The following is a 26,850-nucleotide window of genomic DNA, read 5'->3' as shown; positions in this document are numbered from 1 at the left end:
ACTTCAAATGCTATAGCTTCAGAGTAGACACCTACACCAGCGACAGGCATTCTCCCATCGCTGTAGTCTGCCCATCCATCTCCCCGAGAGGCAGTAGCTAAGTCAATGGAAAGATTCTTCCATCGCCCTGTGCTGTCTACCACCCAGAGCGACGCAGCTATGCCGATGTACATTTCCAGTGCAGACCAGCTCGTAGCCTAAGCCCCATTTTCAGAAGTGAGACAGCCCTAAGCAGCCCATGTCCCACTGAAAGGCAATTGGACTCGGGCTTTAACAGGCAAGAGTTACAAGGGCATCGCATGGGATTAACAACAGCACTGAAGCAGGTCAGGTGCCCAACTCCCAATGGGGAGTTCCATCTCTGCTCTGTTCCCAATGGGAGTTAGACACCTAACCTGCTTCGGGGCTTTTGTCAATCCCCTAAGGCACCCATCTGCATCCTTAAGAGCCTAAATCCCTACATCACTTCTGAAAATGGGGTTTGGGCTCCTGGGTCCCTTAAGGGCTGTTGACAGAGTTATCCCCCTTAACCTTTGCTTGGACAAACTCCGTGTGCAGGAGTCAGGCGAGACTATCATAATGGCCCTTCTTAGCCCCCAATCTATGACTGTCTGATGTCCAGGGTCCTGGCTATGCAGATCTTGTGTCTCTGTGCAGCACATAGGCCCTGCTGTGATAAATGGGCTCTACAGAAACCCTTAGAGGGATCATTTGCCTTTAAGTGCCAGACATAAGATGTCCATTGTGGGCCAGATGCCTCTCTTGCTGGGGACCCCATCAGCAGCTAGAGGCAGGCGATACATGCTCCTGGCGAACAGCCAAATGCTGGCGGCGTTAAAAGTTAAGGGCAAAGTCTGAGGCCAACTCCTCAAAATGTAGACTTTCCCATGATTTCCAGAGTGCGACAGTGAGGATCGTGGAGCAGAAAAGGGTCTTATATTCCTCATCTCTTCTTCTCCTCTTTCCCTCTCTGCCCAGTCATTCTCCTAGCCAGGCTAACAGCGAAAGTTACATATAGGCCCCAGCTAGGAGTGCATCAACTGTCTAATTTTAGTATTCAGAGAAAGCCAAACACAAAATCAAAAAATAACCATAACGATAAACCAACAGTTGCATTACATCTGACCTGTTTTGTAGCAGAATAAAACCAATAACTACAGGCATACAGCAGGAGGCTACAGTTTACAGAAAAATACTTACAGTTGCAATTAGCACTGCAAATAGTTAGCCGACCTCAGTGTAGGAACACAAACACAAAAATTGTGGGGTTCAACATTTTTCCATTCTGTTCTCTTTCTCTCCTTCCATCTCTGAGTTCCTTCCTTACTTTTATTTCCAACCTTTTTTATTCTCTGCCTTCCCTTTTCGCTCTTTGCTTCTGCCCCATCGCCCCTTGCCTCCATTCCAGACTCACAGGGTATTGTGGTTCTCCCCTGCTGCCCCGGCCCCAGGGTGATCTCGCAGAGCATCTTTGGCTCCATGTTCTGCAGACTGCCAGTTGTGAGTTTGTGAAATAGCCCCTAGGAGCCCCTGCAGTGCATAGCTACTGTGGAGTCATCTGAATCTCTTGGACCCTCCATCTGTACACCCTACATTGGGTCTCTGTGAAAAGGCAATTGGGGTGTTTTCCCCCGTCTACGCACCCAGGCATGACAAAGAAATTCATTAACTATATAGCTAGGCAAACCGTGCCTTGCATCGCAAGGCCTGGGAATCACAATGCTGATCAAGCTGGATTAGTTCCTGACGTTCTAGGCCTGCAGACGTGTGTTCTCTGAACACTCTACAGTCTTTCTTGCGAGTGCAGTTCCAGTCAGAAATATAGTCAATGTAGAAAAAGGCACAGTCCTATTTCACAGCCCAGCCACCTGTGCGTGTCTGAATCCGATCTGCTCCCTTTCCCGAGAACACAGCAGCTGGCTATGGTTAGCACGCTAGCACTAACACTGCCATGCAGATGGTAAAGCAGGAGGGGGAAATGGCGGTGCTGCTGCCATGAAGCATGCCTAGTCTCCAACCACCAGGGTCGGGTCTGTCCAGCAGAGGACAGTGCAGACAAGCACATGGCAGCTGATCCCTTATTCCAAGCAGCCGTACATGGCAGTTTACCAACACGAGGCTGACGTGGTAGGTCCGAGTTAGGTGATCCCCGCTCAGGGCCCAGGGGACATTCTTGGGACATGGGAAGCTACAGGACCAGGCTGTATTAGGAACAGTCTAAAGCCAATGCCAACAGCCCCAGTGGGGAAGGAGAGATGCAGACTCCTCCCTAATGGAATCACAGGAGGAATGCTGCCTCCCCAACGGGCTCTTGGCGGGGGTTAATCCTCAGCCCTACCCCGTGGGGGATCCAGAGAGGATCTGAACAGGGTGGGGCTCTTGTATGCAGGGCCCAGTGCTGACCACAGCCCCAGGAGTACCCACAGCAGATCAGGTGCTGTATTCAGGCACTGGGGGGCATAGCCAGGAGCCCCCCGTTTGCTCTCCATGCATCTGGCAGCTCTGCTCTAGGGCGAGGTCCTGCTGACATAGAGGCCGGGCAGAGGAGGGGTTAGGCTCAGATCAGTGGATCTACAACTCCTCTGAGGCTCTGCTTACACTGACAATGCTACCCTGAGAGGGTCCCAGAGCACAGACTCTGGCATGAGCCGGAACCTCTACACTGCAATTAAGCAGCCCCTTAGCCCAAGCCAGTTGTCATGGGCCAGCCACAGGTGTCTAATTGCAGGGAAGACATACCCACTGAGTGCTTTTACCTCCGTCCCCTGGAACAGAGTGTGGGGGCTGGCATAGGGGATGGCACTCGCCCTTACTTATCTGCAGTGCAATATCTTGTCCTGTTGCAACCTAGTGCATGTCACGTACTGACAGCTCAAGGTTATTACTTGGGAATGAAAGTTCCTAGAGTGTTTTGTGTTAAACTGCACTCTGGGGCATCTTCCTTCTCCAGACCTGCTCAGCGACCCTCCTGGCCTCTTCTCTCCATGAGCCTCCCTTATTCAATCCCTGCTGCTCCTTCACTTTTCTGTGTGATCAACAGGACAATTCTACTTTGGAGGGAAAGAGAGGCTGTGCCAGACTGTCTCAGGCCCAGTCTACACATCAAAGGTTTGCCAGCACCATCTTGCTTATGTTGGTTAGGAGTGTGACTGTTTGCTGACCTGGCTGTGCCGGCACAAGCCCTAGTGTAGGCACAGCTATGCCAGCAACACACTCCTGCGCTGGTATAACTGATTTGCTCAGGGAATTGGAATAACTCACACCAGACAAAGCATTTATTGCTACTAGATCATCATCTATGCTGGGAGGGTTTGCTGGTAGAAGTACAAACAAGGCCTAATGTTTTGAGCAATCAAATCAACAATGGAGCTGAAAGAGCTGAAGCAATGAAAGCCGCATTCTCTTACTGCTGCGCTCCCAGGACTCATTCTAGGTGCAATCAGATAAATTTTCTGTCATCTTAAAACTGTGCGCACACACACACACACACACACACACACTTGGAGAATTGCTGCAAAGTCAAGGCTTGGTCTTCTTTTTCAGTGGTAGAATGCTGAACCCAAATAGACCCTTTCACATTGTATTTGACTTTGAAAGGAATCTGGCCACCAGTACAGGACAGTAGGTGGCACCTTTCATGGAAAATCTGTGATTAAAAAAAGATAGATAGATACATTTTCCACTTATAGGCCATGCCTAACCACAACAGAGCAGAACTGGAAAAATGAGACCTCACCCAGTTACAAAGATGGTAAAACAACTCTGGCAGCTGGTAGAGGAATTGTGTGTAAAAAGTCTTAATTTTCATTAGAGGGGAGAGAGGGAGCGATCTTTGGTTATTAGACAAACAAAAATATTAAACAAGCGAGAGATAATCTCCATGCACCTGGCATACGATAGCTGGCTAGATCTGTAGACAATAAAAGCAAATGAAATAACACAAGCTAGCCAGTGCAAAGGCTGTTCAATGTACTCTGGAACAGAAACAAGCCACTTCTCTGCGGAAAAACCACAAATGCTATCAAAACATCCAGGGACTGCAAACAGGTACAAACAATAGAGTCACCTAAATGTCTGTACTCAGCAACCATCTTGTTGATTTCATCTAACATGTGAGGTTGGTTTTTTTAAAGATACGTATGGATTTTTAAACACACTATGAAAACAAGGCTATTTACATACAAAATTTATTAAAATTAGGACTAGATGCTATCATGGCATCTCTCTTGCTACACTTTCCTTTCATTCAAGTGTAACTATTGGTAAGAATTTAGTAACATTTCTTTCATAAACCTTTATTTAGAGGTACGAATTTGACTGTAAAAATTAGGCTGAAATATAGCAGTGGAAGTGTCAAACTGAGCTAGGGATAAATATAACGCAGATACACAGATGTGCTCGGTACCAATTTCCTTCACACTCTAGACGCCCACTGCAGTTTGCAATCAAGGAATTTGAAGAGCAGCCAGGAAGGGCATATTGGACCCATAGAGATCTCAATGCACATTTATCAGAAAAGCTGTTTTTCTATCAGATAAATTTAACAAAGAAACATCACAGTAAGAACGGTGGTTACGTGCTGCACAGAAAGTATCTGTCAATTCTATTGCAGTCTTATTCCTGCGGCACCATTATCCAGAAAGGAAGGAGTATATTTCACAGCACTCTTCAGCTACAGTCCTGATGTAAGAAATAGATTCATAGATTCCAAGGCCAGAAGGGACCATTGTGATCATCTAGTCTGACCTCCTGTGTAACACAGGCCAGAGAACTTCTCCAGAATCATTCCTAGAGCAGAGCTTTTAGAAAAACAGCCAATTTCAAAGTTACCGGTGATGGAGAATCCACCACGCCCTTTGGTAAATTGTTCCAATGGTTAATTACTCTCACTCTTAAAAATTTACATCTTATTTCCAGTCTGAATTTGTCTAGCTTCAACTTCCAGCCATTGGATTGTGTTAGACATTTCTCTGCTAGACTGAAGAGCCCATTAGTAAATATTTGTTCCCCAGATAAGTACTTATAGACTGTGATCAAGTCAACCCTTAACATTCTCTTTGTTAAACTAAATAGACTGAGCTCCTTGAGTCTATCCCTATAAGTTGTCTACTAATCCTTTAATCATGCTTGTGGCTCTTCTCTGACCCTCTCCAATTTACCAAAATCCTTCTTGAATTGTGGGCACCAGAACTGGACACAGGATTCCAGCGGCCGTCGCACCAGTGCCAAATACAGAGATAAAATAACCTGTCTACTCCTACTTGAGATTCCCCTGTTTATGCATCCCAGGATTGCATTAGCCCTTTTGGCCACAGCATCGCACTGGGAGCTCATGTTCAGCTGAATATCTACCACAACCACAAATCTTTTTTGTAGTCACTACTTTCCAGGATAGCGTCCCTCATCCTGTAAGTATGGCCTGCATGCTTTGTTCCTAGATGTATACATTTACATTTAGCTATATTAAAATGCACATTGTTTGCCTGTGCCCAGTTTGCCAAGCAATTCAGATTGCTCTGTGCCAGTGACCTGCCCTCTTCATTATTTACCACTATCCCAACTTTTGTGTCAGCTGCAAACTTTATCAGTGATGATTTTAAGTTTTCTTCCGGGTTTTTAATAAAAATGTAAAAGAGCATAGGGCCAAGAACTGATCTTTGCAGGACCTCACTGGAAACACACCTGTTCAATGCAATTCCCGTGTACAGTTACATTTTTGAGATTCATCAAGCCTGCTTTTAATCCATTTAATGTGTGCCACCTCAATTTGATATCTTTCTAGTTTTTTTATCAAAATGTCATGCAATATCAAGTCACACACATTACAGAAGTCTATTACATCAACACTATTACCTTTATCAATAAACTTGTAATTTCATCAAAAAAGATATCAAGTTAGTTTGACAGGATCTATTGCCATAATCTCACACTGATTGACATTAATTATATTATCCTCCTTTAATTCTTTATTAATCATGTCCTTTATCTTGCCCAGGATCAATGCCAAACTGACAGGCCTACAATTCCATAGGTGATCATATTTACCCTTTTAAAATACTGGCACAACATTGGCTTTCTTCCAGTCTTCTGGAAGTTCCAAGACTTATTGAAAATCAACGTTAATGATCCAGCAAGCTCCTCAGCCAGCTCTTTTAAAACTCTTTGATGCAAGTTTTTTTGGACCTGCTTTTTTTTTTAAATGTCTAATTTTAGTAGCTGCTGTTTAACATCCTCCAAAGAGACTAGTAGAATGGAAAGAGTGTTATCACTATCACATGAGACTGCATCATCTGTTTTTTCTCCAGATACAGAACAGAAATATTTATTGAACACTTCTGCCTTTTCTACATTATTATTGAGAATTCTATCATTTCCATCTAGTAACAGACCAGTACCATTGTCAGGATTCTTTCTGTTCTGAATATACTTTAAAAATCTCCTTATTGTTCTTAACTCTGTTGGCCATGGATTTCTCCTTGTCTCCCTTTGGTTCCCTTATCAAATTTCTACAATTCCTAGCTTCTGATTTATACTCATTACTGTCAACTTCCCCTTTCTTCCATTTGTATATGCGCGCGCACACACACACACAGAGTTTTGTACAGCTGCCTTCACTTCCCCGCTAAACCAGGTCATTTTTTAAACCAATATAGCCTTCTTCCTCAATTGTGGCATTTTGGGCATCTAGTAAGTGTTCTTAAACAATTCCCAGTTATCGTTCACATTTTTCTGATTAAATTCTTCCTCCCAACTGATTTGGATCATAATTGTTTTCAGCTTTGTGAAACTGGCCCTTTTAAAGCACCAAGTATGTGTGCATATAGATAGATACAAACTGGTTTGGACTTTGTAACTGACTTGTGACAACTCCCATTGTTACAAAATTTTGAGATTACTGCACATCAGAATAATGGTGTTTCTGATTTACTCTTTAATAGTTCATTAATGGTGAATATATACTGAAGTATATACTGGGTTTTCACTTAGGCATCTTCCCTGTATCTTACACCAAATCTAAGATTTTCAGTGGTATCAGAAAACACTACACTCTGCAACACCAATTATGTGCTGTACAGACACCGAAGAGTCCAGAGACAGAAGCAGGTCTCCTTCAGTAATCTGCTTGTGACGGTGTGGGACTCACCCCTGTGGCACCTCCTGCTGGTCTCTCAGGGAATTAGCTCGTCCAGCCTCCGGAGTGCCCTCTGCAGGCCAGTGTCCCACTGCCGCTGGCCCCCCGTGTCCCTCCCGGACCTGGTGCCCCGTTATCTGGGGTGCTGCTCTCTGGCGGTAACCCTTCACTCTCAGGGTCTCCCCTCCCCGGGGAACCCCCACCCACTATCCCCACCTTTCCTCAGTCGTAAGGCTACTGCCAGTCATCATCTAGCCCCCGCACCCTGGGGCAGACTGCAGTACCAGCCTACTCATCACTGGCAAAGTTGAGTTTGGACCTGCTGCCTTTGCCTACCCCTGGGCTGTCCTCTGCAACCCCCAGTACCAGTTGGCCTTCTGCTAGGCCGCAGCCTGGGGCTCTCCAGGCTCGAGCTCCCCAGCTCCTCTCCCTTTCCCCAGCCCTGCTCCACTCAGGTACTCTGCTCAGGTCCCTGCAGCCAGGTTCATCTCCCTCTACAGCTAGAGAGAGAGACTCTGCCAGCTTCTGGCTCACTGGCCTTTTATAGGACCAGCTGTGGCCTGATTGGGGCATGGCCACAGCTGTGGCTGTTTCCCCAATCAGCGGAGGCTTGCTGCTTTCCTATCAGCAGACCTCTCACAGTCTCAGCCCTCTCCCAGGGCTGATTTCAAGCCCTTCAGGGCAGGAGCAGGTGACCACCCTGCTACACTGATACATGTCAATACACAGAGAAGTCTGCACTTTCAAGAAGCACGTGGTTAGAGTCCCTCTTTGTACATTCCACTTGGAAAACAAGGAATGTATCTTCTAGTGTCATCAGGAATTCAATATTCTCTGCTCACCTGAGATCACTGCCAAAATGTTGTGTCAAGTATTTCAGTGTAAGAATAGCTCTGGAGTAACCCAGAAGTCCTTGTCATTCACTTAGGATTCAGAATGCCAATTTCCCTTCTCAAACCATTTTTTCTTTTTTTTCTTTTGGGGGGTGGGGGGAAGGTTAATTTGGTAGCATGTATTTTCTTGATCATATCCACATCAAACCATCCGGCTGTGTTTGTTCTTTGCCTGACTTTCACAGGCCCTGCTAATGTCAAGCCTTTGAGGAAACAGAATTTTCAAACTCCGCTGTTTGCATAACAATGCCAGCTCCTCCCTGTCGTCCCCCCCCATACCTGCCCCCCAAACACACATTCATTCAGTAGCTTGCAATGTCACAAAGGCCACATGGCACTGTTTCATTCTCAAGCTGTCTAAGGCCATTCATAAAATTACACTCCTAAAATGTACAGTTGGCAATTCAGGATTCCATAATTAAGGGCTGGCGAATGGATATTAATCGACAAGCACCTTGCAGGATTCCTCATGCTACACAATAAAGGGCCACTGCTCTGGAGACTATGGCCATAGGCTCACAAACAAGAGGTAGTCCCTGCCCCAGGGAGCTTGCAATCTAGGAGCTGGGTCGTGCCATTAAGGCATAGGCCTGGGTAGGCAGTGATACAGGAGGCTTTGTTTCCCCTGGAATTCCTAGGGGGCAGTGTTTTATGACATCATGCACTGCATGAGCTCCCCCAGCGCCAGCTGTGCTAATGAGTGCGAAGCCATCTCAGCCCTCCCTGACCCTTTCAGGTGGCTGAGCTACAGCGGTGCCCACAGTCTGGGGTGGCCTCTGTGCTTGCTGAGCCCAGGCTCCAATGTCTTTGGGGGGAAACGCGCTTCCTCCACTCCCTGTCCTCCCTCACCCCTCAACCCCACACACCCATCTAGGGGCCAACCAAAGAGAATCAGGAAAAAACACATGGAGACCCCATGCCCAGGAAGGCCGTAGGGCAAGGGCTCTATCCCTCGAGGGAGCCAGTCTCAGACGACGAGGGGCGTGGCAGCACCTTACCACAGTGGGCAATTACTGGTGTCCAAGGAGTGAGTTCTAAGGGGGATTCTGAATGCAGGGGGCTCACCTGGTACCATGGAGATGGGAGGGAGCTGCAGGCACAAGGGGCCACAGTCTCTGCTTCACTACAGCCCCTTAGAGCGGCTCTGCCGACACACAGAGGACAGGAACCCTGCGCTTCTGGCCAGCTGGGAACTGGCCCTGTCTAGGGAGAAACCCCAGGTGGCACATAGCTAGCATAATGGCTCCCCCGAGCAGGGCATGTGGCCAGAACCTGACTCACCCACTGGCAAGTCATTTGGAATGGGTGACAAGGCAGAAGCCAGGTGGCAGAGGGGCCCAAAAGGAAATGAGAAGGAAGAAGGTCAAGGCTGGGACTGTGGATGGCACATTTGGGGACAAGAGGGGAGGAGGGAAATGGGATGATGTTTGGAGAGGGAGGTGGAAACAAGGGCACAGGAGAACATCCAGGAAGGTAGTTGGAAGTGAAGGGGGAAGCAGTGACTGGGGGAGCAAGAAGAGCCTGCAGGTGGAGGAGATAGGGTCCGGGGTCAGAGAGAAACCTCAGTGTCAGGAACCAGAATGAAGGAGGAGAGGGTGAAGCAGGGTGGCAGGAAGTAGCTCGCACCAGATCCAGTCACTTCTCTCCACAGATGCTGGTGAGGTGAACAAAGCAGAGGGGCAGGGTGAGCAGAGGGGGTTGGGGCTGGGCATGCAAGACTCACTGAGGGTGACAGAACTGGGCTCAAGGGGGGGGAGGGCTGCTCTAAAAAAAAGGGGGAACAAGCTGACAGAAGAGGACGTGAGCAAGGAGCCTGCATTTTCTCCAGCATGCTCAGCAGAGGGCGCGCAGGAGGCAGCCATGCCAGGACTGAAGGCAGTGAGAGCAGGGCAGTTAGGGAGGAGTTCCACCTAGCACCCAGAGAATGGAAGGAGGAGAGGGCTGGTGCTCAGAGGGGCTGACCACACAGACAATCCTTGATATGGCAGTCCTGGGAGAAGGGGGAAAGAGGAAGAACAAAGAGAAGAAAGATGAGGCCAGGAAGAGGGAACTCAGAGCAGCGACTGGTAAAGCCAGGTCTAAAGAGCAAGAGGGCAGTGAGCTGCTTGACCCAGGCCTGGGGGGCCAATAAGGAAGCCAGGGAGAGGCACGAAGAACCCGCTGAGTCCAGAGGGTGGGAGCTGACCTTGCCCAGGCTAAGGGCAGATTACTTGGATGGAGGCAGAGAGGTATGAGCAGGGAGGGGAAGACAGACAGGAGCGAAAGGTTTGTGCAGGCAGAGAGGCTGGAAGGCGTGTGAGCAGCCTGGCTGGAGAAGGCGCGGGAGAGGCCCTCAGGAGCCAGTGCGGGAGCAAGGAGGTGGCAGGAGAATGAGATCCTGACACTGTGAGTGGGGGTTAATTTGCTGGACCCGGAGCAGGCATCCGGAGGCAGCAGAGGCAAAGGGAGGAGGAGAGAAGGAAAGTGTGCTGTGGATCTGGAGAAGAGGCATTGCGAGGGCACATGTCACTCCAGGCTAAACAGCTTCCATTCTAATCAGAGCAGGAGCTCATCAAGCAAAGATTCCTGTAACACTTCTCCTCTGACCAGGGCAGTGAGCAGCCTCCACAGCCCGCCCTACAGGCACAGCCGGCAGCAGAAGAGCACGGCTGCATGCCACTTTGTAAAAACCATAGCAGAGGTTCCACTAGCAGCCTGCTAGCTATCTGCGGGTCACCCTGCCATCATCTCCACACCGTAACCCAGGCCTAGGGAATCGGACAGCAGTGACAAGCAGCTCTGTGGGAGACCAGCCGTGTCCTCAACCCTGACCATCCACATCAGCATTAAACTGCTCACTGGCCCCTGAGAATTTGGGTGGAGAAACAGGACTGCCAGCTGCATGCAACAGTTCCCTCAATGTGGAATGAAAACCTTTGCTTCTTACTTAGGCATTTCTCATCTGAACAAATCTTGCATGTCTGCAGACTTCACTGCAGCAAGCGGCACGTCTCCCCAGAAGGATGTAGCTGGCTGGATCTCTCGCCAGCAATACACCCCCCAAGCTTCAAGCTTATACCCACTGGGACTTGGTATTCTGATTGACAGTAGTGCCACGCACTGTGCTTGGTGCTGTACACATACAAAATAAGAGATAGTCCCTCCCTAAACAGTTCTTAGGCTGAACAAACAGGACAGATGGGGGCGGGGGGGGAAGAGAGAAAATAATATTGTTATCCCTATTGTACAGCTAGGGAGGTATATCAAATAGAGAGAAATAGAGATCAATCTATATCAAACAAATTGCATCAGTGCACATAGCTATAACATACCAGAGAGATTCATTCGAGGAAGGAATCAAGTTCCTCCAAATTACAGATGCCAACTTTTGCTGGCTTGGGCAAAAACTCTCTGTAATGTTAGTTTTTAACCATTACTAAATATAGGTGCTTTACCCCTCCTCCTCCCCCCATCTATGGAAAAGATTGCCATTCCAGAGCTATAGTACCACAACAACATTGCATGCAACCAATCAAAGCAGGTCACTTTGTAGAGAGAGTCTCTAATACAATTACACTGAAAGCTGTTTGGAGATCATTTAAACTAGCTACCTGAGATAGGAACTAAGGTGGCCTGGGTGGACGTTTCCTTGTAGCTCTCTAGTCTGTATTTTGCCTCCAGATTAGATCAATACACCATATGTATAAAATTTCCAGCAACCGTGTGCTTAAGTGACTCAATGATAATAATCAGGAAAGGTGTCTACTGGGAATAGGAGTAGAGTGTTACAATTGCTAAACACTGGTTCTCCACTTGCGAAGTAACTCCCTGCTCTCCATGTGTCAGTATATAATGCCTGCATCTGTAACTTTCACTCTATGCATCTGAAGAAGTGAGGTTTTTACCCACGAAAGCTTATGCCCAAATAAATCTGTTAGTCTTTAAGGTGCCACCAGACTCCTTGTTGTTTTTGTAGATACAGACTAACACGGCTACCCCCTGATACTCAATGATCTTATTAATTTAGGATTGGCGTTTACCACAGCTTTTAGAACAAACTATCCACTACTGACTTATTTTTATAACGTGATTTTTTTCTTATGCTATCTGAAGGCAAAGGGATGGGGAGATGGATGGGAGTACAATATAAACTGCTTGTTCTCTCAATTTTACTTCCAATTCTCACACCTCAACAGCAACACAAAGAGGAAAATGGGGAAAGAACAGGCTAATGGAGAAGTGACACGTGAAAACCTGTCATCACTACCAGTATCTTTCACCGACCTGAAGAAGAGCTCTGGGCAAGCTGGAAAGCTCGTCTCTTTCCCCACAGAAGTTGGTCCAATAAAATACATGTTCTCACCCACCTTGTCTCTCTGTTGCCAGTACAATTTACTTTGCTGAACTATTTTTTCCATGAGCTCCTTCCTCACACTTCACAGAACTTTCAGCCCCAGACACCCCCAAGTAAGGCATTTGGAGAAAACTGTGTGTTGTTCTTTAAGAATTGTAACACTACTCCTATTCCCAGTAGACACCTTTCCTGATTATGACAGGAGAATACATCCATTCACACAAATCAGAGCCCTATCAAAACATAACCTTCCACATGCTGGTGATAGGAAGAGGGGAGGAACACATACACACAACAGATGAGCCACAATATTTGTATAGATGTATTTCTGAGATAGATTCTTCAAGAGTTTACTTTTTGCTTTAAACAAGCAGCGAGAGAACGCTAAACTATAGATTCAGAGGTTCAGCAGGTGTATTTACAATAGTCTGTCTGTGCAAATAGGTGTTCATGGGTTTCCAGCAAGCTGATAAATATAAAGCTTGGTATGTTTTACACATCGGTCTAATCTCCTCTCCATAAACATGTGTACCTGACACTCAAAAAAGTTACAAACACATAGTAAAAGGAGAATAGCTGCCTATACACAGTAACATGGAGACTTGTAACTTAATTCCATTCTAGACATTTAGACTTCTTCAGCAGCATGTGGAATGCTTATTAAAAAAAAAAGAACATCTTGTCATCAAGAAACAAACCCATACTAGAATATGGCACAGATAAGCATCACGTAAAGCATAATTTGAAATGAAGAAAACCTCTTGGAAAAGTACATTTCACTATTTTAAAATGGACTATCCTGCCTGATGAAATGGCATTTACTACAAGCAAGGTCTGAAGCAAGATAATGGAGCAAACACTCAAAGCTTTTTTCCTCCATTTGGGAATCCCATGTGATAGACTCTGCTGTTCTCTCCCACAGCATCGTACACAAAAATTGCAACTATTCCCTTTCACTGGTACAATATGTGGAAAACCAGAATGAAGTTCACAATCAGAAGAGGAAAAAGAAAACCTTAAAAATAATGCTGGAAGAACATTGCAATTTGGCTGCCCAAAATAGAACCCATACATGCCACCAAATGCAAATTATAAGTTTGCAAAGCAACCAGTGGAATTATAAAGTAAAAGAGCTTTTTAAAAAGTGTTTTAATGACAGTGAGCTTCGGGGGGGAAATAAATATTTTCAGTGCTGGGTCCCGCTAAGTGTCATTCTGTTTTGCTAAAATAATAATACTCGGCACATGCAGCAATTCACATTTTCAAAACACAGTCCAAATGCCAACTAATTACAATTCCCTACATTGCTATAGGGTAGGTAAGTATTATTTTTAAAGAACATTCAATGTCAACATTCTTCCATAAACCAGTTAACTCATGCCTAACTGTGACTTAATCACAGCTGTTTAAGAAGATATAAATTATACTCCATATACAGTTAGCTGTGCTCTGTAGACAGAGCGCAAATTGGTTTGAGACTCAGTTCACACAACAGCCAGAAGACCCTCTCGGTGTCTATGTGAATCCTTTGATTCCATTTTGTAAAATTCTTGGGTATATTTTTTAAACACTAAATGACCCAGGTCCATCCTGCCCCTTTCTAGAAATCCAGAAGGGCAGCTGACATTTAAATCTTTGATTAATATTTGAAAAATGTGGCATGAATGGGGTTTGGAAAAAGTCAAACATTCCCAGATCAGAAAAGTCATATTTCTTTCATTGCATCCCACACAGAATTACTTGTGTGTGTATGTGCAAGAAGGAGGCAAGCGGGAGAAACTAAAGATGTAAAAGTGTCAGTCATGTCTCCTGATTGGACTTCTGTTGATCAAGGGTGAGGTTCCTTAGCTAAAGCACTAAACAGGATCATTTTACATGTAAATCATTTTTGTCACAATTATGCATATCAGGGACAAACGAAACAACAACCGAATGGTCATGATATTAGCCCTCTGGTAGTCCACACTTTGTGCCACGTGACTCTGCCCCTTGATATAGCAGTACTAAAATATTTAACAACCACTGCCATCCCAACACTCTGCCCCCTCTATTCTTTTTTTAAAAAATACATATTGCTTTATTTCAAACTACCACCACCAAAATGAATCATGAAAATTACACACAAAGCTCAGACCAGAGTCTCTAACCACTTGGGGCAGTTGTGAACATTCAGTTTCAGGCTGGAATGGTGATTCACACTTAAACATCAAATAGTTTGAAGTTTCAAAAATAAAATCTACCCTTAAAATGGACATTTTTCTTTGTAAAAACCTCTGTGTTTTGATTATTTATTTCAACAACTAAAGCAAATACCTAGCTATATTTAAACCATTTGCACAGTTTTCTATTTCAGAATTCATTTGTACACCATATTAATGCTCCTTTTCCTCTTAAAAAGAGTAGCAAACTGTTTAATGGGGGATTCCAGCACTACAGAGACACTGTAGCTTTCAGCCTTGAATTTTCTAATTTGATATTTTAAAAGTAGCTAAAATCTAGGGTTTCCTTTTGAAAATTGTGAAAGATCACTGTTCCCCTAGTCATTCGGAGATTAGCTTCACAAGTGTAATTCTGGCAGATATTCCTTGCCCCTATCTCCTGAACTACTGTTCCATATTCACAGAAAACACTAAAAGAGGATCAGGACATGCACGGGCAAGGAAGGATTTTAAATGAAGACAAGTTTCATAAAAGTGCAGCAGGTTTCCAGATTATTAGAAACAGGGTCTTTTTTTAAAAATTGCATTGCTTTGATTGAATTGCAAAAATCTAGATCTGTATGCATTAGACATTTGTATTTGTTAAAGTAAATCAGAAAAGTAATATTCTACTGAAGTTTTGCCATTAAATAGAATAGTAAAATATTTTTAAATGTTCTACTAAATTAGATTTGAAGACTTCTCTAATTAGCTCACCCAGTTCATTTTTCTAGATTATACTAATGTTATACATTTGATTTTTAAAAATAATATTGAAAACATAAAAGAAGAAGACTTTTCAAATAAAGGAATTGGAAATTTAAAACACTGTGAACATTAAATTGAGTTATTTAAACTAATCTGTTTTATTTCTGCCAAATACACATTACATGAAAGTTAGCATTAACAGATTTTTGTTTTGTCCATATTTCATAATTCACAGTTTTCTAATGTTTATTATTATTAACTATGTATTCAGCATCTGCAGCTAAGAATCAAAGTTTTCGATGTATTACATGTCTGCATAAAAAGCATAATTATAGGACTTTTTTTTTTTTTTTTTTTTTTTAAAAACACAGCTTCTCATTCAGCAAATTCTTGAAACAATATGATTTTAAGCAAATGAAGCATTCTCTGTTACCAGAGAATTTAAAGTTTACATGATAAAAAGTGGGGTTTTTTAAATTAGTTTGTCTATACACAATGTAGTACATACAAACAAAAAACAATTGGGATACTGTTTTCTTTAACATTCTTATAGGAGGCAAAAATCACTTGAAGTAGAGAGAACACAATTACTGATTTTTAACTCATGAAAGACAAATTCATAAGCTCTCCTGCACTACTTCATGCTATTTCTCACTACCTCCAGCCCTGTAACCTCCAATCCTTCTACATTACCATGAGGAGGTGTATAGAAAGTGGAGTTTGCAGTGCTACTTCTGACTATTTTACACTATTTCTTAGCTACATAAAGACATACAGATGAGAATGAGGGTTATTTTTGTTTGTGTTTTTGAAATCTAATTCCTGAAAAGGTTCAAGGAAATTTTAACTAAACACAGTAGTGAGAATAAAACTTACTATTTACACATCAAGAGATATTTCAGACACATTTCAATAACAGGCATAACAGAGGTTTTCCCTCTTTATTAAATCCAAACACTACAATGCTACACATTCAGTCCAAACATATAACAACATAAAAAGTATCAAACAAAACCATAAAACACAAAACAAATTTGGACCAAAAGATTTTAAAATAATACATATAATTAACCTGGTACAAAGCTAGCATTCAGGGGAAGTTCTCTGCAGTTTTATTCAATAGTTTTACATTCACATAGCATCAGAACTGTAGGACAGTATCAGCTTGTGTGTAACATGGAAAGTTTTCAGATCCTACACAGCTAACTCAGACAAAACTCCCTACAAAGTCACTGGCAATTTTGCCAGAGCAAGGGGCGTTGGGCAGGGTCCTGTGCATGCAGAGTAAGGGTCCCCACGTATTGGTGCTGTTGACATCAATGGAAGTCACTGCACAAATTCTAATTCTTACAAGCATTAGAATAGTTTGTGGGTTTTCTACAAAGAAAAACTAAATGTAAGCCTGTGTAAGCCTTTATTCCATGATAAAACCATGTTATAAAAAACAGGATGAAATGTCCAAGCTAACTAATATTAAGCCAAAGACACCTTTATATTAACAACAGCTTTTTCAGAGGTCAAAAAATGACATGATCAAATCCAAACACGAACTCAACAATCTGAGGAAACCAAGTAACCAAACTGAAATAGAACCCTCAGGGACAGCTGAACATATAGCACAAAAAGGCAAAAGAAATATTAGATTTTCTCTCTTGACTGTTCAATGATTTTTTTTCAGAGATCCCCAAGCTTTTACTGCAGGTAAAGAGGAATTCACTGTTCCCATCTTTTTGCTTTATGTAACATATGTAACAGACCTGGAAGCGAATACATCCCCAGAGAACTGCCCTTCTAACTAACTGGGCTCTAGCTCAATCATTCTTAAAGTCCTAAGAGTGCAAGAACACTAAGAAAAACTTTCTGCAAAGATTTAACTGCTTTGAAATATTTGAGAGTTACTCTTTTTTATTTCCAGGTAAACTTCTGCATGCTCATTGCATAAGAAACCAGAACACTGTCACATCTTTCACATATGTGCATTAGAAACAACCAACAATATCAATCCCAGTGCCAGACATTAGCCATTTCTCACCAAACTTCATCAAGCTGCCTAAGTTAATTTTCTATGTACCCGTATTTTAAAAATAATACTTGACAATCAATCACACTGAAAAGACCCAGCATGAAGCTAAAGAAGCAACATCAGCAAATTAACACATTCAAGAAGAGCCTTTGCATACAATTTGTACAGTGAGCCTGCGTTTTCACTGAGTTCCACTTCAGACATTTCACAGGAGCACATGTTCAAATAACACTGACTGCTGAGCTATATAATAATAAAAAAAAAAGTCTAGAATTTAAGTTACACATTCGACACACCTGGTTAAAAGATTCATTTCAAAGACACTTCAAATCAGCAACATAAATATATTTAGTGTTTATTATTCTAAAAGAGAACAAGGAAGGAGAAACTTCAGCTTGCAGAAACAAAAGCCTGGATTATTTTTCTTTTGCTAAGACCTCTTTACAAAGCTGGCATTTAATGCAAGCCGCATTTTGCAGCCTACTGTGTTCTCCGTTAGGCAACCAAACCATTTTCAATGTGAAATTTGCTTTAAAGCTTTCCCTTTACCCACTGCTGGGGGAGGGGACTCAGAGCAGGAACAGAACCAACAAGCTGCACATTAAAAGATGTCCTGCCCCACGCTCTCTGAGCATTGTGAAGTTCACGTCTCGTGACACTTAAAAATAACATACACCAGATAATATTGCAAATCCTCCACTGCTCAAAAGATTTTGCATCCGACTATCAACACGCAAACTATACAAACTCTCTAAAACACCTTTCCCCCTTATAATAACAGTTCAACTGTACCATCCCTGCAAAAGGCAGGCCTCTCAGAAAAATCACTACTGCCTTTCTATACCACTGCAGATCTGTGACAGAGCTTGCAATTATATTTCTCAAGGTAAAAAATGCCCACCACTATGTTAGAAGTTTAGAAAGAGATGGCAGCAGATCTTGTACATTTATAAAAGTTTGTGTTAAACAGCTGCCCTAGTAAAATACTACAAGTTGTTTACCTGACAGTATAACAAATTAGTCAGTACATTGGATTTATTTGGATCAAGGGCTTCACACTCATAACCAAAATGACCACAAAAAGTTTTTATGAATATGCTGCGTCCTGAGGGAACAATAGTGACAAAGTGAAGAAGTGTCATACGGCCCAATCAGAATAAAAACTAATTCAAGGAAAATGCAAATAGTAAGTCAGTGACAGAAGAGACCCCCATCTGCCCACGCATGAACAGACCACTCTGCAGCCATCTAAATGGCATGCATTAGATTCTATGCCATCCCCAGAAAGTTCTGTTTACACACGTCCCATACTAGTGCCTTTTGGTTACAAACATTTCAGAACTTTGGCTCATAAGCAGCTGCCACGCCAAAAAGGGCTTTTAACTTCTTTAACTCTCAAAATAAATCAAGATGTTGCTCCAAAGCCTTGGAGATATTGACTAATTTATCCAAAGGACATTTTGTTACCCTCAGCAGAAAGCACTTCAGAGGAAAGAAAAGCAAAAACTAACGAATTGTAATTTTAGCTAGGGAATTTCAGCTGACACAGTAAATATTTACTACTTACTTGCCACAGGAAGTCTTCCACAAAGCCTTTGTTACCATTGTGATCTTTAGAAGTGTGTGGGGGGGGGACTTTTTGCATTTGGTAAACAAGTTACTGCACTGGGAAGAAATGCTTTCCATCCCAACCCGCGTGGAAAGAGGAAAGCCCATCAGACTTCAAAAGTAAATCAATGGCTAGGGCACGCAGCTAGCCATAATGAAAGTAAAAATGCAACTATTGCAACTACCTTCAGCACCCTTGCAAACAACCCTGCTGCCAAGGAGCTAGAGCCGTTCTGGGACTCGCCGCCCCTCGCACGGACTCGAGACAGAGAACGCATGGAAAGGGATTTACCTTAGCTTTTTAGGGACGGAGTAATCCACCTCCATGACTTTGCCATGCAGCTCCACTTTACCTTTAAAACACAACAACAACAGAGACTCAGCATCGTCCGAAGCACAGTCTGGGAGCTAGGGCAGGAAATCTACCCAAAAGTCGGCGAGTGCCCTGCAGCCCGAACTGCGTGGAGAGCCCTGGGGCAGGGGGCAGCCTGCTGGGGGGTCAGGGGGTGCTGTCCGGGGGCGGGAGGGCGCCCAGGGGTCCACGCCCTGGACCCCTGACAACAGTACAATCATTTTCACAAGCAGCACCAAATGGAGAGGCTGGAGTCCGTAGCCCTCAAAATGAAGGACTGGGGCAGCCATGCTTCCACTCCCAGGGCTCCTGCCGCCCACTCCGCTAACCAGAGCTAGCAGGACTTCGCGGGGCTGCGCTCGCTTGCTCGCGGAACACCATGGCAATCTCCCGGCAGCCAAGCCCCACATGCCTCCTCTCCTGCTCTCCTCCTGCCTCTCCTTTCCCCCTACCCGGCACGGGGCGCCAGCTCGGCCGGAGTGGCCCGTCGGGGCTGCCAGAGGGTCCCCTGTGTTTGGGGCTGCGTTGGCCTGGCGCTGCCGTGTGGCTCCTACTCCCTGGCTGGGCTGCAGTTCGCTCGGGGCCCCCCAGCTGCCTCTCGGCCGCTCTTTGCTCCGCGCCCCCGGCGAGTTGGGGCAGGGCACCTCGTAAAAAGGTGCCCGAGGCCGGGAGGGTGGCAAGGGGGCGGCCGGGCGGCAGACCCCGGGTCCCGGCTCCTCTCAATAAAATCGGAGAAAAAAATCAGGGAAAAATAGCCCGGCTGGAGGGAAGCGAGGGAGCGGGGCGGGAGCGGCTGGTCCCGCAGGGCCGGGGCGAGGGGGGACCCGGGTGGCGCGGGCGGGGAGTCGGGGGTCACGGGGCGAGGGAGAGGACCCCCGAGGGCCTGGGGGCCAGCAGGGCGTGGGGAGCTGAGTGGATTCCTGCGGCGGATCCCCGGGGGGAGGGAGCCGGGGATCACAGAGGGGCGTCAGGAAGGGATCCCTGGAGGGGCGGGGAGGGTCCCTGGAGCTCCCTGGGGAGGGGACACTGGATCCGGGGGGCGAGCGGGAGAGGGGCGCGCTGAGGCTCCCCGGGGAGAGGGGTCCTCGGGCAGCTGGGGTGCCCCGGGGCAGGGCTGGGAGGGTCCGGGCAGGGCTCGGGGGCGCTCCCCAGCGAGGCTCGGGGGAGCGGGGCGCCGCGGGTCCCCTGACCTCGGTGCACCCGGGCGCTTACCCGAGAGGGTCTCAATGGCCCGGATGGCCCAGTTCTGGTCCGGGTAATCCACGAAGGCGTAGCCGGACTTGAGCAGGACCTGGCCGGCTAGGGGCAGCTTCCTGTCCCCGAAGAGCTGCCGGAGCTCGTCGGCGGTGGCGGCGGGGCTCAGGTTCCCTATGTAGAGCTTGTTCATCATCCGCCTCTTCGCGGGGAGCCCGCGGCCCCTCCTGCCCGCCGCCGGCACAGACCCGGGCACCGCGCTGCGCCACCCGCCCGCCCGCCGGAGCCTGCAACAGCGCCCCGCAGCCGGGCAGCGGGCGGAGCCGAGCCGAGCCCAGCCCGCGTGTGCCGCCTCCCCCCGCCCTCCCCGGGGACACCGCGCCGAGGGCAGCCGCGCCGGCTCCTCCCGCAGCCGCGAGCCCGCCGGGGGCGCAGCGGGGCTCTCCCCGGCCGGCGCCGGGATCCAGCGCCCTCCCCGCCGCCTGGGCGGGCACCATGTGCGGGACGGGCTGGGCTCGCGCGGCGCCCGCTGGCCGAGCCCCGCTTCCGCCGGCCGGGCAGCTGCTCCGCGCCCCGAAGCTGGGGAGAGGGGGCGCCCGGGGGCACCGTGCGGGACTAGCTCCGGGCCCCGCGGGCTGGGCCATGGGGAGTCTCCTCGGGGCTAGCCACGGGCGGGCGGGTTTCAGGAAAGCCCCTTCCCGCCCAGCTCTGGGCGCGGTGAGCGCTGGAGGCCCCGGGGGCCCACGGCTGTGAGAGCGCAACGGCCGCCCTGCGCCCCTCGGAGGCGCTGGCAACTCCGGTGTCGGGCCGGGCCCCTGTGGAGCTGGGAGAGCACCTGGCTCACGGGCGGGGGGGGCGGGGGGTAGGCAGCCGAGCTATTCGAGGTAGGGTTGGATCTCCTCCGTTGGACACAACAAGCATCCCTCCCCGGATCTCTCCCCACAGCTGGGATTTAGATGCCATTAAAACACCTGGGATGATCGCAGCAATTTCCCATCCCTTTCACACTGCTCTTGCTTTGGTTGTGATGCTCTGCAATGGGTGCATAGATCTTCGCTCTCCCTCCTGGGAGAAGGTCTGGTCCGATGACTTGGCACAAATTATTCATGCATCACTTGATGCTCTTGATTTCTTCTTCTTCTACTGCCACTATTATAACATCGAGAGGCCCCTGCTGACATCAGGGCCCCATTGTGCTAGGCCTGTATAGACAACAGTAAGATAGTACCCATCCCAAAGAGCTTAAATCTAAATGTACAAAAGTTCGTAATGGGCAAAGGCTCTTTATCTGAGCACTCCCTCCTCAATCTGTTGAGGCTTCCAGTCCCCACCTTTCTCACAGGAGGCTCTCAGCATGCTCTTTTCCAGCCCATCAAAGTTCGCTGAGCACAACTCTCATTTTAAATAGATGTAAAACCCTGTCCGGTGTAAGGTTTAAATTATTATTTTCCACTAAGGAGCCATTGGCAATGAGCAGGGGAGGAAAGAGGAGAAAATTTTGATTAATTTTTGAACAGTTCCAGTCATAATTGTAGCTAAACATTTGATAGTAAACTGTCTGAAGAAAGATGATTTTCTGTCTATTTGGATTTCAGTCTTTTTTTAGTTGCTGGCCTCCAGAAAAAAGACCCAGGCTGTCAGAGTAGACTAAGGAGAATGGGGAGTTACCGGACATACCAGTCAAATCCACAGCAGATGACCAAATAGGTTTCTTTGAAAAACCTGGCAAAGGATTTTATTTTATGCCAATGATTTATTTTGCTAAGCACCTGTTGTGACACAGAGGATCCTTGGCAAAGGTTATCCTGTTTTTTACAAATAACTCTCACCTTGGACCAAAGCTCACCACATCAAAAATGTCTTACAGGAGATTTATCTGTAAAGAGGAATGTGTTGGTATCTACAGAAAGCTCGTAACTTGTCAAGACCCATAATCATTGTGAGATGTGTGTGCGGGTAATGTTTATGGAATACTGTATTTATAATGAAAGTCTGCTTTATGGACTTGGAGTAGAAATTAGTCACAGGAGTAATGTGTCTCAATGATGACCCTTTCAAGCAAGAGGGAGTCATCACCCCTCTGTAGTCAGCCAGTGAGGTAATGCAAAGTTCTATTGTCTACCCTTGCCACATCCCAGAACAGTCAATGGAAAACCAAGTGCAAATGATCTAAACCATTGGGAGGTGAACCAGACCATTACAGTGGAGTGCCCTGGCCAAGACTAAAGACAAAAGACTTTTTCAATATAACAGAATGTAGGGAGAGGCACTCTGGATCCATTCACTGAGAAACCCCTTGAGGAGCAGGGGGGTTTCATGAATGTTTTGATCCTGGTTCTTGTGAAACCAGGCAGCTGTGGAACAGACCGAACTTTGGGGAGGGGAAGAAGCCTACTTTATTAGCTAAGAAAGGGAACCATTGAGTCATGTAGATCCAGCGTCACATTTTTTTAGTTTGTTTTATGCTGTAACCATTTGTTTCCATCATTTTCTCTCACTTCTAGTTACATCTTTATTCCCGCTTAAATAAACCTACCTTTGTTGTATTATAAGTGCTCACAAGTGCTGTGTGTTTTACAGGATTGGTGATTTAAGGCAGGGGTCTCCAAACTTTGAGACGAGGGCCATATTAGATTTTTTAAGGGACTTTGCGGGCCGAAGCGACTGTGAAAAAATTAAATATCATTAAAAAAAGAAATATTATTTTAGGATTAGTGAGACGTATGGTACTGATGTTTTTCTGACAAAATTGCATTTAGCTGTGGTTCAAAGTTAGTGTTCCCTATCATCAAAATTGATTGTAAATGTTCATCAGACAAGGTTGATCTGTAGTTGGATTTCACATATTTCATCATCGAAAATGTTTTTTCACACACATAAGTAGTGCCAAACACTGACATTAATCCATGGACAAAGTTTTTTACATGAGCATATTGATCACTTGTCAGGAATTTATAGAACTCTACCAGATTTCCTTCCTTATATTTGTCCTTCAACAAGTCATTGGATTGCAGGTCAATCACTTCCATTTGAAGTTCAGGTGGAAGTTTTTCGAGATCGCAATCAAATGGGTTTTGGAAGATTCGTATTTCTCCTGCATTCACATCAAGGTCAGAGAAACTTTCCTGGAACTGTAGTTTCAGATCAGAAATGATTTCTTGTGCAAACCTAGTTGGGAATCGTGATTCAGTTTCTTGGTTGAACTTCTCACAACATGTAAAATGAGCAAAGCAGTCCCTCATCAGTTGGGACTCGAAAAGAACTAGTTTTTGCCTGAATGCTTTCGCCTGGGTGTACATGTCACAGATAAGCCCGTTTTCCCCTTGTAGTCTAAGATTGAAGTCATTCATGTGCTTGGTAGTGCAAAGCCATTCACTGTTTGTGAGTAAAGGTAGAGGTCATTTTTTTAAATTTAAGAACATTTCAATTGCAGTTCTAAGCTCGAAAAATCGCGACAAAACCTTTCCCCAGCTAAGCCATCGAACTGAAGTGTGGTAGGGCAAATCGTGTTATTCTGATTCTATTTCCACCAGAAATGCTTGGAACTGACGATAGTTAAGTCCATGTGAGCGAATGAAATTCACGGTTGTAACTACGGGTTCCATAACACATGACAAATCCAAATATTTCCTGCACAATGCTTGCTCATGAAGAATGCAATGAAGACTTGGGACAGCCTGCACTTTCACAAGCTTTGTAGATTTGTCCAACCAAACCATTTTTGAACCGCACATGTTTCTACCTCCATTGGTTGCAACACACTTCAGTTGTTTCCATTGCAGGTTGTATTGAGAAAGTGACTTTTCAACTTCTTTGAAAATCTCTTCACCTGTGGTTGTTCCATGCATACTATGCACAGAAGCTAGTTCTTCCGCAACTTCAAAATTACTGCTGACCCTGCGAATAAACAACAGCAGTGAGGAACAGCAGTTAATAAGTAAGGTATTTCCTGGGTGGGAAAGACTCATAGAAAAAGATGAAAAGTTAATGACATCTTGTGTACAGTCCCTCCAAAATAATGTCTCATTGACCTCAGTGTGTGAGCTAACTCAGGCTCTCACCCAGAATGTAATCATGGGAATGATTCGGCAAGCCATAGCAGGACACATTGCCATGGAGGCAATCAACTTGATTTGGTCCCATGTAACGGAGGAAGAATTAGTCCTCCGGCCCTGGTGGAGACTAGTTAACGCTTCATACAATCAACACCAGCAAAGCTTGCAGTTATTCTTGATAATTGTGGCAGGCAAAGAAATTAGGGTAATCCACCCAGTAGTCCCACTGGGATTACAGATTAATGATAACTCAGTAGTGTACTCCAGAGAGCCTAACACTTGGGCCTGGCAGAAAAATAATGTGTGGAACACAGTAAATGTAAAAGGGTGTAGGAGAAAAGAAGGTTTGGGCTATAGCTGTGACGACCAAGCGTTGGAGGAACCTGATGAATGCTTCTTCCCACAATCTGGGAATAAGTCTCCCTGTTCTTTCGATGTTATCCAGGAAGAGGGGTCTGTTATTGTCTATGTTGGTAAATCATGTGTGTGTGTAAGAACAAGATGTAATATTGTATTGATTAATGAACTTTGGATTCAATCCATGGTGCCTTATGTTATTTGGTGTTTCTGTAATATAACTACTATTGTTAGTAAATTTACTGTGCCTATATGAACTGTACAACATTTGAAAGCCTATCCTGAGGGGGAGAATGGCAAACTCGAGATTCAACACCACAACCAGTAGATCTATAGGCTAGCAGCTACAGTTAAAACACAGGCCATCATTCCTGGTGGGAGACTTTGCTTGGGTGGAGCCCCAGTGCAATAGGTCTTTTGAATATCATGCTTCACCCCAGTGTGGTGATCTTCGGTTTCCAAATTATACTAGCAATTAGTCTGGTTCTACTGGTTCGCTCGATCCAGCGACTGATGCGGCTGCTGCAATGGATTGAAGATCAGACCCGGTACCACGGAGTAAGGATGTGATGGGGATACTCGCTCAGTGCAAGCATCCCATCAATAGGGGGACTTGTTACCTATCACCTCTGTGTTCTTGGGGAACCAGGGCGCAGTACCCAGTCTCTCTGATTCACGAAAGACCTTCCCTCACCCAGCCTCTGCTTGAACCAAAGCCGATCAGAAGAAAGACTTACAAAAAGCAATGAAAAGGCAGTGGGAGACACACCTAGACCCCTCCGGACAAGGGTGACAGGATTAAGGAAACTCCCCTAGCCTCATTTGTATCAAAGATGGGAAAGGGAGGCATCTCCATTAACATACAGAATGGAGAACAGAGATTCCAAGGCAAGAACCGCACTGAACCCTGAGACCAGAAAAGCAGGAAAGCACTGCATGATGGGGGATCTCTGCTCCAGATATTAATGAACCCACACCTGCATACACCCAGCTCAGTAGTTATCAGACCAATTCTAGTAATAAATCCTTTATTGGTATCCAAAATACTGAAGCTGCCTAATTATATTGTGAGCTACCTCGAAGGAACACCGCCCATAGCCAGGAATGATCAGTTCCTATTGTCTAACCTGAACAAAATAACTTTAGTGTACTCCATTGAGCCATCAGTTTACCCACAAACAAATCTAGTGTTCTCCCTTGAACCATTGTTCTTTCCCTACAAAAACCCCTATGCATTCTCAAGTAAGTGTTCTGATGCCTGGATCCAAAATCCGCATCAGTTCCATTGGGACTTCATCTTCTGACTGATAATGCTGGGGGCTCTGCTTGTCTCCAGCACTCCGTACCACCAGCTACCACCACCACATGGGAACCCCAATCGATTCAAGCTTCACGGAGTGGTGAGAACCCAGCTCTCTCTCTCTCTTTCTCGGTATAGCCTTCTGACCCTGACTTGTATGATCAGTTATAGTTTTCTAAACCTGACTTTTATAATCAAATTTAAGTTAGATTTACTATTATAACTGTTTTGTTTGTTTGACTCTACTTGTGTGGTTATTACCTGGCAATAAATAACTTTTATGGTTAAGCTGGTTGCCTTTCTCTCTCTCTCGCATTCCCCCTTGTGGGTGTTTTTTGGCTTCCCCATTCACTCTGCAGCAACGCTCCTCGTACCTAAGTTAAAGATCCCTGCAGTGCCCCAAAATCTTGTGGGGTTTGCTCATCAAGTGGGTTACTACCAGAAAAATTGTAATGTGAAAGTGGGGATAGGGATGTGCTGAACCTGGGACATATGAGGGTGACAGCTTGGAGGTGCTGTTCAACCCAGCTTGCTGAGTCCAAAAGCATATAGGGGTCAGCCTGGGAGTGCTGATAAATCCGGTCCTCTCAGACATGCTCTGTTAATGTGTGTGTGTTTGTCTGATTCTGGAGCTGGAAGAACCCAGCCCTGGGGAACCTAGGTCCTGTAGGATAGCTCCACTGGGAGGGAACTTGCA

At 45.7% G+C, this 26,850-nt stretch overlaps 1 protein-coding gene across 2 annotated transcripts in view; it reads right to left on the bottom strand.

The window, feature by feature from the left end:
- The window catches only part of IGF2BP2 (insulin like growth factor 2 mRNA binding protein 2), a 98,686-nt gene extending 77,917 nt beyond the window's left edge, over window positions 1-20,769 (bottom strand). Inside the window, exons 1-2 of one of the 2 annotated variants that reach the window (XM_054039516.1) lie at window positions 20,460-20,769; window positions 19,188-19,248 (exon numbers count right to left, since the gene is read on the bottom strand). In XM_054039516.1, coding sequence (XP_053895491.1) covers window positions 19,188-19,248; window positions 20,460-20,637 — 239 coding nt within the window. In that variant the 5' untranslated portion in view covers window positions 20,638-20,769. The remainder of the gene's footprint in view (window positions 1-19,187; window positions 19,249-20,459) is intronic. The other variant, XM_054039517.1, reaches the window with a different exon arrangement.
- Between the last annotated feature and the right edge of the window lie 6,081 nt (window positions 20,770-26,850).

Source organism: Malaclemys terrapin, chromosome 9, assembly GCF_027887155.1.
Source record: "Malaclemys terrapin pileata isolate rMalTer1 chromosome 9, rMalTer1.hap1, whole genome shotgun sequence".
In the NCBI taxonomy this organism is placed as follows: Eukaryota; Metazoa; Chordata; order Testudines; family Emydidae; genus Malaclemys; species Malaclemys terrapin.
Note: the sequence above shows the minus strand (reverse complement) of the source record. Positions and strands in the feature narration are given on the sequence as shown.